Consider the following 12156-nt stretch of genomic DNA (forward strand, 5'->3'; position numbering starts at 1 on the left):
CCTCTGCCTCCTGAGAGTGCTGGGATTTCTGGTGTACCACTGTGCTCAGCTCCGATGCCAGCATGTAAGAAATGAACTTCACTTAGATAATTGATACTATATATATTTTTATTTATTTATTTAGTTTTTTTTGAGACAGGGTTTCTCTGTGTAGCTTTGGAGCCTAACATGGAACTAGCTCTTGTAGACCATGCTGGTCTGGAACTCACAGGGATCTGCCTGCCTCTGCCTCCCGAGTGTCAAGTGCCAGGATTAAAGGTGTGTGCCACCACCGCCTGGCTTATTATTTTTTTAAATAGATTTAGTATGTGTTTTTTTGAAAATCAGTGTTTGTATACTTGTCTGTAAGTGCCTCATGTACGTGGCTGGTGCCCATGGAGGCCAGAAGAGGACATTGTTGAATCCCCTAAAACTAGAGTTCTAGCTGGTTTTGATCCCCCATGTAGGTTCTGGGAATAGAACCTGGGTCCTTTGTAACCACTAGGCCATCTCCATCCTGTCTTGAATATTCTTGTAATCATTCTTAGTTCTAATATCCTCTGATATCAATTCTGTTTTATTTAGATCACTAGTAAAAATGTCTGTGCCTTCCTGGTTGCTACATATACAGATGGCCACCCTACTGAGAGTGCAGAGTGGTTCTGCAAGTGGTTAGAGGAAGCGGCTAATGATTTCCGTTTTGGCAAGACTTACCTGAAGGGTCTGAGATATGCAGTGTTTGGCTTGGGAGACTCTGCCTACCAGAGCCACTTCAACAAGGTGGGTGTGTGGTGAGTTATAGAACCAGGTCCTTCTTTACCCAAGACAGACAAGGTCTCACACATGCTATATGTATGAGGATTGTTCAGTCGTATGAGGACGAACCTACAAACTTTGCTGCTTTAATTATTGCTAATTTTTACTTTATGTGTATGGGTGTTTTGCCTGCCTGGATGTCTATACAGCACTTGTGTGCCTTGTCTCTGCAGAGGTCAGAAGGTGTTGGATAGTATAGAGCTAGAATTACAGACAGATGGGAGCTGCCATGTGGGTGCTGGGGATTGAATGTGGGTCCTCTGGAAGAACTGCCAGTTCTCTTAACTAATGAGCCATCTTTCTAGCCCCAATAGTAATGAATCCTTACATTAATACTATTCCTTTATGGTGATGGAACCTAGGGCCTTGAGCATACTGAACAAGCACCCTGCTGCTGAACCATGCTCCTAGCCTCTCACTGGGGCATTCCAAGCAGGGACTCTACCACTGAGCCATGCCCCCAGCCTCTCACTGGGGTATTCTTGGCAGGTGCTAGACACTCAGCTCCATTCCCAACCAGGATGATTTGGAACTTCTAATCCTCCTGCCTTCATGTCCTCTGAGTTTTGAGAATACAGATGTGTGTGCCCCCACACCTGGTTTATGCAGTGCTGAGTACTGACCCCTTGGTCTACTGTGTACTAGGCAAGAGCTCTGTCACTGAGTAAATCTCTAGCCTTTTTAATTTTCAGACAGAGCCTCATAAGTTGCCCAGACTAGCCTTGAACTTATTTTGTAGTCCAGGCAATCCTTGAACCTGAGAATCCCCTACCTCTGACTCCTAAGTTGCTAGGATGATAGGCCTGTGCCACCAGGCCCAGCTTGGAGCTTGAAGATTATTTTGTGGACCTGTGCTGTACCCCTCAGCAGAAGCTCCTAAGCAGGGCTCGAAGTCACTGGGCTTCTACAGTGCAGTCTGGAAGCCTGCTTTAGAGAACAGATTGCGGTTTTTAGTCTGTGTGTTTATAGGTTGCGGGTTGTTCAGTCGCTCCTTCTCTCTTCCCTGAAGGTCAGCACGAATGTTGACAAATGGCTTTGGATGCTTGGCGCCCAACGGGTGCTCACCAGAGGGGAGGGAGATCGTAATGCAGTTCAGAGCAAACATGGCAGCATCGAGGCCGACTTCACAACCTGGAAGACCAAGTTCATCTCTCGGCTGCAGACCCTGCAGAGTGGGGAGAAAAAGGCCTGCAGTGGGGACTGTAAGAAAGGGAAGTGCGAGACCACCCAGCCTGACTCAGGAGAGATGGGTCCTCATTTGCAAGGCAAATTGCATCCCAGGGATGTTGAGGTATGTGTGTCCTTGTGTTCCTTTCTTTACTCCTGTGTGTGTGTGTGTGTGTGTGTGTGTGTGTGTGTGTGTGTATGTGTGTGTGTGTGTGTGTGTCTGTAAGAGAGAGAGAGAGAGAGCATACATGTGTGTCTGTCCTCTGTGTGTCCCTGTGTGTGGTTGTGTAGAGATACCTGGCTTTACCTCTGCCCTAGTTAGAAAATCTAAAACAGCTTGGGACTTACACAGTGTGCTAACCATGTGCTAGATATATATTCCTTCCGCTCCTCTCCCTCCTCCCCCTCAACTCCTTCCCCTCCTTCCTTCTCCCTCTTTGCCTCCTGGTTTTCCTCTTATTGCTTCTCTTTCTTCCCTGCTCTTCTTCCTCTCCTCCTCCTCACCCTTCTCTTCCTCTTCCTCCCCCTCCCCCTTACCTTCCTCCTTTATCACTTCTCCCTTTCTGTCTTCCTTTGTTTGACAGGGTCTGACTGAGTAGCCCAGGCTGGCTTGGAACTCATTACATAGCTGAAGGTAGCCTTAGTTTCCAAGCCCTGGACTTGAAGCTCTGGGCATAAACACTCATTCTTGTTCCTTTCATTGCTGCATTATGGAGTCAGGCAGATTTTTACATTCTTCCTAAGGTCTAGAAATGGAAGCTAAGAGGAGTGTCTCAGTCTGAGCATGTATCTTCCCGGGTCACATCCTTCCTGACCCCAGTGGCTGTCACCCACTCCTACTGGAGCAGCCAATCGTCCTGGGTTCACCTGTCTACTCCCTCAGCCTCTAAACTTTGCTCTTTGATGATTCTTTAGGTATCCATTTCCTTAGAATTGCCTTCAGGCTGTTATCCAGTGGCTGTCATTAGAGCTGGGACCTTTTGGCTGCCACCTGGCTGCATCTGTCAGGAGCAGCTATGAGTGCTGGCCCACTGTCTTTTTTCCCAGTTTTGTTCTAGTCATTAGGTGAGGCTTCAGTGTCCCTGTAAATGGTCAGTCCATCTCCCTAGCTGACTGCTCCAATCCTCACACCTCCAGCAATGCTGTTACATTCATTTCCCTCCAACAGGGTGGTGGAGGGTTTTTTTTTTTTTTTTTTTTTTTTTTTTTTTTGGATGCAGTCTCCTGAGACTGGTCTCAAACACATAGTCTTCTTGTCTCAGACTCCCAGGTATAGCCACACCTGGCCTGAGGCATTTGTTTTCTTCCAGTGTTTGTGGCACTGGGGATTGAACTGGTATTGCAGGTTTTGCCAGTGTATCTCCAGCCACCATTTTTTATGTGTTTTAGACAGGATCTTAGACAGATGGCCTTGAACCTGATATGTAACTGAGGATGACCTTAAGATCCAGGGCTTCCTGTGTAGTGTGCTGGGATCACATGGGGATCCATCTTGAATTTTTTTCCTTTTTTTTTTTTTTTTTTTTGGTTATAGGGCCTTATCAAGTTGCCTAGGCTAGCCTTGAACTCAGTCTTTAGCCCAGGTTGATCATATGATTTTTCTGCCTTAGCTTCTTGAATAGTGGGGATTACAGGCATCTGCCATTAGGGTTTTGTTTTGTTTTTTCTTTAAAGTCAGCGCCTTCCCCTGTGCTCCCAGTTGCCTTGGAAGGGAGTGTGTAGCCCAGGCTAGCCTTGCCCTCAGCAGCTCTTTCCCAGCTGCTGAGATCACAGTGATTTTTCACCACATCTGAGTGTGGTGAAAAATTACAAGAGTAATTTTTTTTTTTTTTTCTTTTAAAGATAGGATCTCAGGGCCAGGGTGGAGCACGCTTTTAATCTCAGCACTCGGGAGGCAGAGGCAAGTGGATCTCTGTGAGTTTGAGGCCAGTCTGGTCTACAGAGCAATTTCCAGGATACTCAGGGCTACACAGAGAAGCCCTGTGTCACCAAACCAAAAAAAAAAAAAAAAAAAAAAAAAAAAAGAAAAGACAAAGACAGGCTCTCACTATGTAGCCCTTTATGTTCTGGAACTAGCTGTATGCTAGGGCGGCTTGGAATTCATAGCACTCCACCTGCCTCCGCCTCCGGGTGCTGGGATCAAAGGTGTGCACCACTGTACTCAGTAGTTTCCCATTCCATTTGAGTTGTAACTGCAGCCCTCTACCTAACTGACCTCAGCACCTGGTCACCCTTCAGCTTCTCCATCTTCATCCTGGTCTTCCATCTCTTCATTACCAGGGTGTTGCCACACTGGGGTCCTTGGTGCTGAGCATAGGTGTCGAGTGACAGGTGAGTTTGAGCTCCAGGCATCTGCTCTCTTATTTTACTTGGGTTCAGCAAGCATCTTTTTTTTCCCTCGTGTATTGTAGCAGGTTGTTTCAGCTACTCCTGTCTGTAGTCTGTCTACTCACTTATCTTGTGTATTCCAGGTATACTAGAGCTAGAATGCTCTCTTTTAGACCATTTAAAAAATTTGATTTCCCCCCATTTTCCTAAGTGTGTATGGTGTGCATATTTGTATGTTTGGGTATGCATACACATGTGGATATGCATGTGGATGCCAGAAGCTGATGTTGGGAACCATCCTTAATCACTCTTGTACCATATTCATTGAGGCAGGGTGTCTCAGTCAGACCCCAAGCTCAGAGAGATATGCCTAGTCTCTCTAGCCAGCTTGCTCTGCATTCCAGCCAGACTGGAACACTAGTGGGCTGTCAGGCTCAGCCATCATTTATATGGATTCTGGGGATCTGAACTCTGGTCCTCCTCGTGTTTGCACAGCGAGCACTTGAACCACTGAACAGTTTCCCGAGACTCATGTGATCTGCCCGCATCTCTTCCCCACCCCCACACTTTGCTGGTGATTTCTCAGTAGCTTGTTGCTGTGTCCACCTCCCATCAACTTAGGTGACTTTCCCCATCCACCCTGATAGCTTTACTTCCTAAATGTTTGGTCAGTTGTTCTGTGATCGAGGCAGCCTTCTGTGCTTACTTATTTGTAAACATTTTAGCTGCAGTTTGAGTACTCTAGTACCTCTGCCCATGTTGCTATAATTGCACTGGAACCTTTCTGTGGAGGATTTTCCCAACCCCAGTAGCTCTCATGAATTGAATTTAACTTATTTGTTTCTTAAAGGTTTCTTTATTTTTTAAAATTTTATGTGTATGGGTCTTTTGCCTGCAGGTATGTCTGGGCAACACATGCATGCAGTGCCTGTGGAGGCCAGAAGGGGGCATGGGATCCCCTGAAAAGGAGTTCTAGACCATTGTTAGCTATCTTGTGGGCACTGGGAACCGAACCTAGGTTCTCTTCAAGAGCAGCCAGTGCTTTTAAAGGCTGAGCCATCTCACAAGTCCTCTGCATTCATCTTTTATTGAAGACAGGCTTTAAATTTTTTGAAGACCACAGAGCCATGTTAATGGCAGTTTTGATTAGATTTTATGTGAAGATGAAATGAGGTCCTTTGAGAGGCAGTGAATTTGCTGTTAGAGATGTGGTTCTGAGCATAAGTTACAAAAGAGTCCAAGATGGCCAGCTAAGTGTCTTACCAGCTAAATGCCACCTGCTGCCAATTTAAAATTGTAATTAAATTGATTACTTTTGAGACAGGGTCTCAGGCAGTTCGGGTGGCATTGATTGATATCCAGTGTGGATGACCTTGAATGTCTGAGCCTCCTGCCTCCACCTTCAGTGTGCATCACCCTGCCAGGTTTGTGCCATGCTGGGGATGGAACCAGGGCTTTGTGCATGCTAGGCAAGCACTCTATCAATCTGTCCACATCACAGACTTATTTTTTCTTGAAAGGTTTGAGGGTCACAGCTGTGCTCGTTCCCTCTATTGATGCAGTGGAGTAGCAGAGCTGTATAGGGGAGGCTAGGGTTGCTTATCTCGCTGGAAATATTCACCCTTGGCCCTTATACAGCACTAAATTGAAGTTACTATAAGATGAGTCACAGGCATATGACACTTAACCTCAAGATATATTCTGAACTGTGAGATTTTGAGGTGTTCCAGTGTTGGGTGGACTTCACCACATATACTAAAAGAAACTGACAGGGCTGTGATATTACAGGCAATTTGGGCTCACAGGGCCACTACCATTTGTGTGTGTGTGTGTGTGTGTGTGTGTGTGTGTGTGTGTGTGTGTGTATCATTGTTTTTGTGAGATATTACTAATTTGTCATCTAGAAGCAAACAAGACTCTGCTCTCCCTCCCCCCCAGTATTTCTGTGTGTGTGTGTGTGTGTGTGTGTGTGTGTGTGTGTGTGTGTGTGTGTGTGAGTGTGTGTGCTCTTGCACATGTATAGAAGTTAGATGACACCTGGTAGAAGTAAGTTCTTTCCTTCAACCAAGTTTACCCAAGAGAAAGAACCCAGGATCTCAGGCTTTGAGTCAGGCACCTTTAGTCACTGTGCCATCTTGCTGGCTCCATATTCTCTGCTTTCAGTGCTGAGGATGAACTGGTGTCATGTTATAAAGTTGTAACATGAAGTTCTACCCCAAAGCCCACTGTTCCCACCTTCTTCCTGGCATCTTCTTCCTCTGAGCATTGTCCATTCTGTTCTCACTTGGGAGGTTAGCTGAGGTGTTAGAGTTTTGTCACTCTTGAGTTTTTTTTTTTCAAAGTTTATTTTTGTTGATGATTGCCTGCAGGTAAGTATATGTACCATGTTAATGCAGTGCCAATGGAGGCCAGAAGAGGGCATTGGGTACCCTAGAACCAACGTTAGAGACAGTTGTGAGCTGCCATGAATGCTGGTAACTGAACCTGGGTCCCCTGCAAAGCAATCAGTGCCCTTAACCACTGAGCCATCTCTCCAGACCCACTCTGTGATGCATTTTCACAGGGATGATTCTGACACCAAAGAGCTAAGATGGTTTATACTTTTAAAAACTAATACTGTAAAGGTGGGCCTAACGAGATGCCTCAGCAGGTGAAGGCACTTGCCACTAAGCTTGATGACCTGAGTTCTATCCCTGAACCCACACAGAGGAAAGAGAATGGATTCCACCAGCACACTATGGTACTTAACACACACACACACACACACACACACACACACACACACACACAGAGAGAGAGAGAGAGAGAGAGAGAGAGAGAGAGAGAGAGAGAGAGAGAGAGAGAGAGAGAATGAATAAAAAAAGAAAACAAACGTCATAAACAAAACACTGTAAAGGTAGTTGGAGGTGTGGCTCAGTAGCAGAACACCTTGCCAGCATTATTCGAGATCGTGGTGTCCATCCCCAGCAACACAAAGTCATCCAAAGACAGTAAAACCTCCAGGGACCCTGTGGAAGGGGGAGTGAAGGATCAGCTTTGTGTAAAGCTCTAAAGCACCTGCCTTGCAGGAGGAAGAGCCCTGTGAGAGCAGCAGTGAGGAGGAGTTGGGGACCCAGGATTATCAGAGCCTGAATTCCCTGGTTGATGTCGAGGACCTGGGCAACATCATGAGCCCCATGAAGAAGGAAAAGGTACTGCTGTGTGTGGGGTTACTATAGTCCATTCACCTCTTAGAGTCTGTCCCAGAATAATTCTGGTTTGAAGGGGGAAGGCAGTTTAATTTCTGTCTTCTACCTGGAAGGGTTTCTATTTTTGTTGTTGTTTGTCTTGCTTTTTTGCTGTATTTACATGAACTTTGAACATTAGAAATGACATTCATTTCATGTATGTATGTATTTTGTGTGTTATCTGTGTATTGGGAAACACATGCCAGAGGACAACTTGTGGAATGGCATCTCTCCTTTCACCCTGTGGGTCCTCATGATCAGACTCAAGTCATCAGGCGGCAAGTTTCTACCTAGTGACCCATCTCACTGGCCCATCCATGAACTTTGCTAAATTCTTCTCGTTTAGTACCATGTAAACAGGCTCCTGGGCAGACCAGCAGATCTTAGAGCAGGTCCTGGCTAACCCTTCCTTACAGCTTTCCCTAATGACATTAGAATGACACATTTCTTTTCGCTTTTCCTCTAGTGGCCAGTAGAGGTCACTAGATAATGTAATGAAAACTTAATGACATTGGACATAAGTGGTCAGCTTATAGTATTTTAGCTTTCTCATAAAAATCATCAAATGGAGGGTTCTGTGTGTGTGTGTTTTATCTTTATAAGACCTGAAAGTACATCACCATTTTCTTTTTCTTCATTTTATGTATATGTGTTTCATGTGTGTGCTTAACTTATTGTGTTGCTTTGGGTTGATCCTAGGGGCCACCATGTATACTGTACTGTGCCATTGAGTTACAGCCTGAATACCTCCTCTCTTTTTGTCTTATTTTGGTTTGTGTTGCTACCATTGCTTTGAGAGAGAGTGAAATGTAGCCCAGGCTGGCCTTAAACTTGGTGTGTAGCCACTGATGAGAACACATGATGAGGTTTGTTTATGTTTTTCAATTCCATCTGGAAGCTTCTTTAGTTAGCAGAGGCATGTTTCTCATTACCTTTGTGCTGTGCTTATATTTAGGCATGTGGAGTGAGGATAATTGTGGTTGCTTTTCTTACAGTGAGCAACAGGAGGTAGAGAAGTCAGACTGAACTGTGTTCACTTACCTTCTGTGGGTTCGCTGCCTGCGGACCCCATCTTCCTTCCTCCCTCCTTTCCTCCCCTTGCCACCTTCCCTCTCCCTCTGTCCCCCTTTTCTCTCTCTTTCTCCATTCTGTTCCCCTTTTCTCTGCCTCCAGTGGGAGTATGCACCTCTGCCTGCCACTAGGAAATGCACTTCAGTTAATACTTGCACTCCACTCCCTTTTCAGGTGAAGAAGTTAAAATTCAGAAAAAGTAATTTGCCAAAGTTAGGCAGTTTATCTGTATTTAATTGTTAAAAATATTTGATCAGTTCTGGAGAAATGGCTCAGAGGTTACCAGCATTGGCTGCTCTTCTAGAGGTCCTGAGTTCAATTCCCAGCAACCACATGGTGGCTCACAACCATCTGTAATGAGATCTGGTGTCCTCTCCTGGCATGCAGGCATATATGCAGACAGAACACTGCACACATGATAAGTAAGTAAATAAATAAATATCATTTTAAAAATATTTGATCTTGGGGCAGGCAAGATGACTCAATGGGTAAAGGTACTTGCCATCAAGCCTGACAGCCTGCTTTTGGTCTCTGGGATGCACATAGAGGAGGGGAACAACCAACTCCCAGTGTTGTTCTCTGACTGCCACACTCATATGCTCTAAATAAGTAAAGAAAGTATAATAAAAATTAAATGCTTTTTAAACAAATGAACTACTGACTTAGGTTATGATTTTATGGTTGTTACATTTTGTTTTGTTTTGTTTAATTATTTATGAATTGACCCTGGCGGTGTGTCTTTTGGCCATCATCTCTCTGGAAGCAAGATCACCTTGTGGGATGTTGGGTCTCAGCCTTGGTTGTGTGAACCTCCTCACTGTTGCTAGGGAGTCTTGATTGTTGGCAGTTCTCGATTTTACTTTCTCAATTCAACACAGAGAGAAAAGGCTCAACAGGAGGAGAAAGCTGGTGTGAACAGGAACCCAGAGAAGAGTGCGGACAGTGAAGGAAGAGCTATGATCACTCCTGCTCTCCGAGAGGCCCTAACTAAACAAGGTGAGCATCTGCCAGGACTGGGGCATTGTTGCTCACTGGTGCACTCGGCTTGATGCCCAGGGCAGGAAGTTTAGTACAGGGTTGTCACAGGGGACAAAGAGAAAGTCTCTTGCTGGTTAGTGTGGCAATTGGGTCTTAGCATGTGTTATTTGGAACTTAGGGCACTGGGACCTGAGAAAAACAATAAGGGAGGAAGCATTCATTTATGTAGCTCAGTTTCAGATGCTTAGTCTGTGCTCATGTCATCCCTGCTCATGTGGCCTGTTTCTGGGTCTGTAGAGATGGAGCCTTGGGGCAGCAGGACTGCATGGGAGAGACCTCAAAGCAAGAAATAGATAGTTGGAAACAGGAAACAGCTACACCCACCCCCAGCCACTCTCCCATGATACACTTCCTCCAAACAACCCATCTTCTGCAGTGCTACCACCTTATATAAACTATTTAAGGAGCATTTATCTCTTCAGAGCCCTCAATTTCTGATGCTCTCTGGACATAACTAGATGTCAGTCAACCCAATGGAGCTGGCAACCAAGATTGACCATCACCTAGGGAAGATAGAGCTGCCTACCCGTACCCACCCAGTCTCTACCTCTCTTTCCTTCTCTCTCTCTCTCTCTCTCTCTCTCTCTGTCTCTCTCTCTCTCTCTCTGTATCTCTTTGTCTTGTCAGACTCTCTTTTGGTACTTGTGTATTCGAGGCTGGTATCACTCACTATGAAATTGAGGGTAACCTTGGAGTTCTGATCTTCCCTGCTCCACCTCCCAAGGGCTGAGATTAGAGACATGTCCATGACACCTAGTTTTCATGGTGCTGGGGATTAAACCCAGGCTCTTGTGTTGCCTGCTTGTATGTTTGGATGCCACTGGAGAGGCCAGAAGGCTTCAGATACTCTGGAGCTGGAGTTACAGATTTGGGACCCATCGTGTGGGTGCAGGGAGTTGAGCATGGGTGTTCTGGGAGAGCAGCCAGTGTTCTTAACCCATAGGAGTCATCTCTCCAGCCCTAACTTGAGTTTTATTATATTTCTTTACTTCACTTCTGTTAATTCTTTAATCATTTGATATATGTCTCCTCCTTGCTCCTTGGGGACTATGATACGTGTCTTCTAACATGCTACTTGTATTTGACCATAACTCATCGATATTTCTATTTGTTAAATTCTTTGTTTCTTGTCTCATATTTCAGTTTAGTGTCTGTCATTACATTTTCAGATTTGGCTTTTTTTTTTTTTTTTTTCACTTTTTCAAGTGGTTACTTTCTATTGCTGTGAAGAGATAGGATGACCAAGGCAACTTATAAAAGCAAGAGTTTATTGTGCTTGCAGTTTCAGAATGTAGTCACTGACTATCATGGTGAGGAGCATGACAGCAGACAGGCAGGCATGTTGTTGGAGCAGTAGCTGAGAGTTTCCATCCTGATTCACAAGTAGGAGTCAGGGAGAGCTAACTGGGAATGGTAAAGGCTTCTGAAACCTCCAAGCCCACCCCCACTGATAACACCTCCTCCTGCAAGGGTATACCTTCTCATGCTTCACAAACAGTTCCACTCACTGGGGACCAAGCATTCAAATGTGAGTCTATGGGGGTCATTCTCATTCAAACTACCACATACCACTCTCTGACCCCCAGAGGCTTGTGGCCTATCATAATGCTGAGTGCATTAAGTCCATCCCCCTTGCCTTTCACAGTCTTCCCACCTTTAGAGTCAGGTCTCTCCACCATCTGGGTTTCAGGGAGTGAACTCAGGCTTGCATCAGATGCCTTTACCTACTGAGCCATCTTGCTGGCCTAACCCAAAGGATTCTTGAGTCAGAGTACCACAGAGATACCTGTACAAGCATGTTTACTGTAGTCCTGTAGCCAAAGGGTACAGTAGACAGCTAGACAAGATGCGGATGGAGCATGACTAGAGGTCAACAGATGAATGGGGAAAGAAAGTGTCCGCACACATTTTGTTGAACCTTAAGGAAGTTATGTTTGTAGGAAAGTTGATTCTGGAGATCATTTATAGTAAGCCGGGCTCAGAAAGACAGTGACATTTTCCTCTCTCATATATGGACATTTTATATTGATATACAAAACCATTTATCTGATTCTTTGGGGACATTTGTCATTCAAACTGCCACATGTACTCTGTAGTTGTGGAGTACAGTGTGTTCTTGGGCAGGGTCCTGGTCAGCTTTAACTGTTAACTTGACACAGCCTAGAGTCACCTAAGAAGGGAGTCTCAATTGAGAAGTTGCTTAGGTCAGATTGGCCTCAGACTTCAGAATGACCTTGAACTCCTGATGCCCCTGCCTCCTGCTGGGTGCCTGCCTCACTATGGATAGATTTTTAACAGTTTCTCATGGTAGCCAGGCTGGTGACTCAAAGCCTGCCATCTCAGCACTTTGGGAGATCGAGGACGGAGGACTGGGGCTACTCAGTAAGACCTAATCACAAAACAAACTGTAGCAACAAACAAACAAAAGCTTTCTCAGCAAATTAATCCTTTTCTGTTTTCTGCAAGAGTGCTGCTGAATGTTTTACCTTTGAGTTTTAGTGTCACCTTTTGATGTGAGACTTTGTGTTCA

General features: G+C 45.2%; 1 protein-coding gene across 3 annotated transcripts in view; it reads left to right on the top strand.

Moving 5' to 3' along the window:
• LOC100751910 (S-adenosyl-L-methionine-dependent tRNA 4-demethylwyosine synthase TYW1) overlaps window positions 1–12156 on the top strand; it is an 83010-nt gene that overhangs the window by 8860 nt on the left and 61994 nt on the right. For 2 of the 3 annotated variants that reach the window (XM_027416096.2, XM_035443372.1), the window contains exons 5-8: window positions 565–759; window positions 1805–2086; window positions 7359–7481; window positions 9467–9584. In XM_027416096.2, the coding sequence (XP_027271897.1) occupies window positions 565–759; window positions 1805–2086; window positions 7359–7481; window positions 9467–9584 (718 nt within the window). The remainder of the gene's footprint in view (window positions 1–564; window positions 760–1804; window positions 2087–7358; window positions 7482–9466; window positions 9585–12156) is intronic. The other variant, XM_035443371.1, reaches the window with a different exon arrangement.

Source organism: Cricetulus griseus, chromosome 4 (assembly GCF_003668045.3).
Source record: "Cricetulus griseus strain 17A/GY chromosome 4, alternate assembly CriGri-PICRH-1.0, whole genome shotgun sequence".
Lineage (NCBI taxonomy): Eukaryota > Metazoa > Chordata > Mammalia > Rodentia > Cricetidae > Cricetulus > Cricetulus griseus.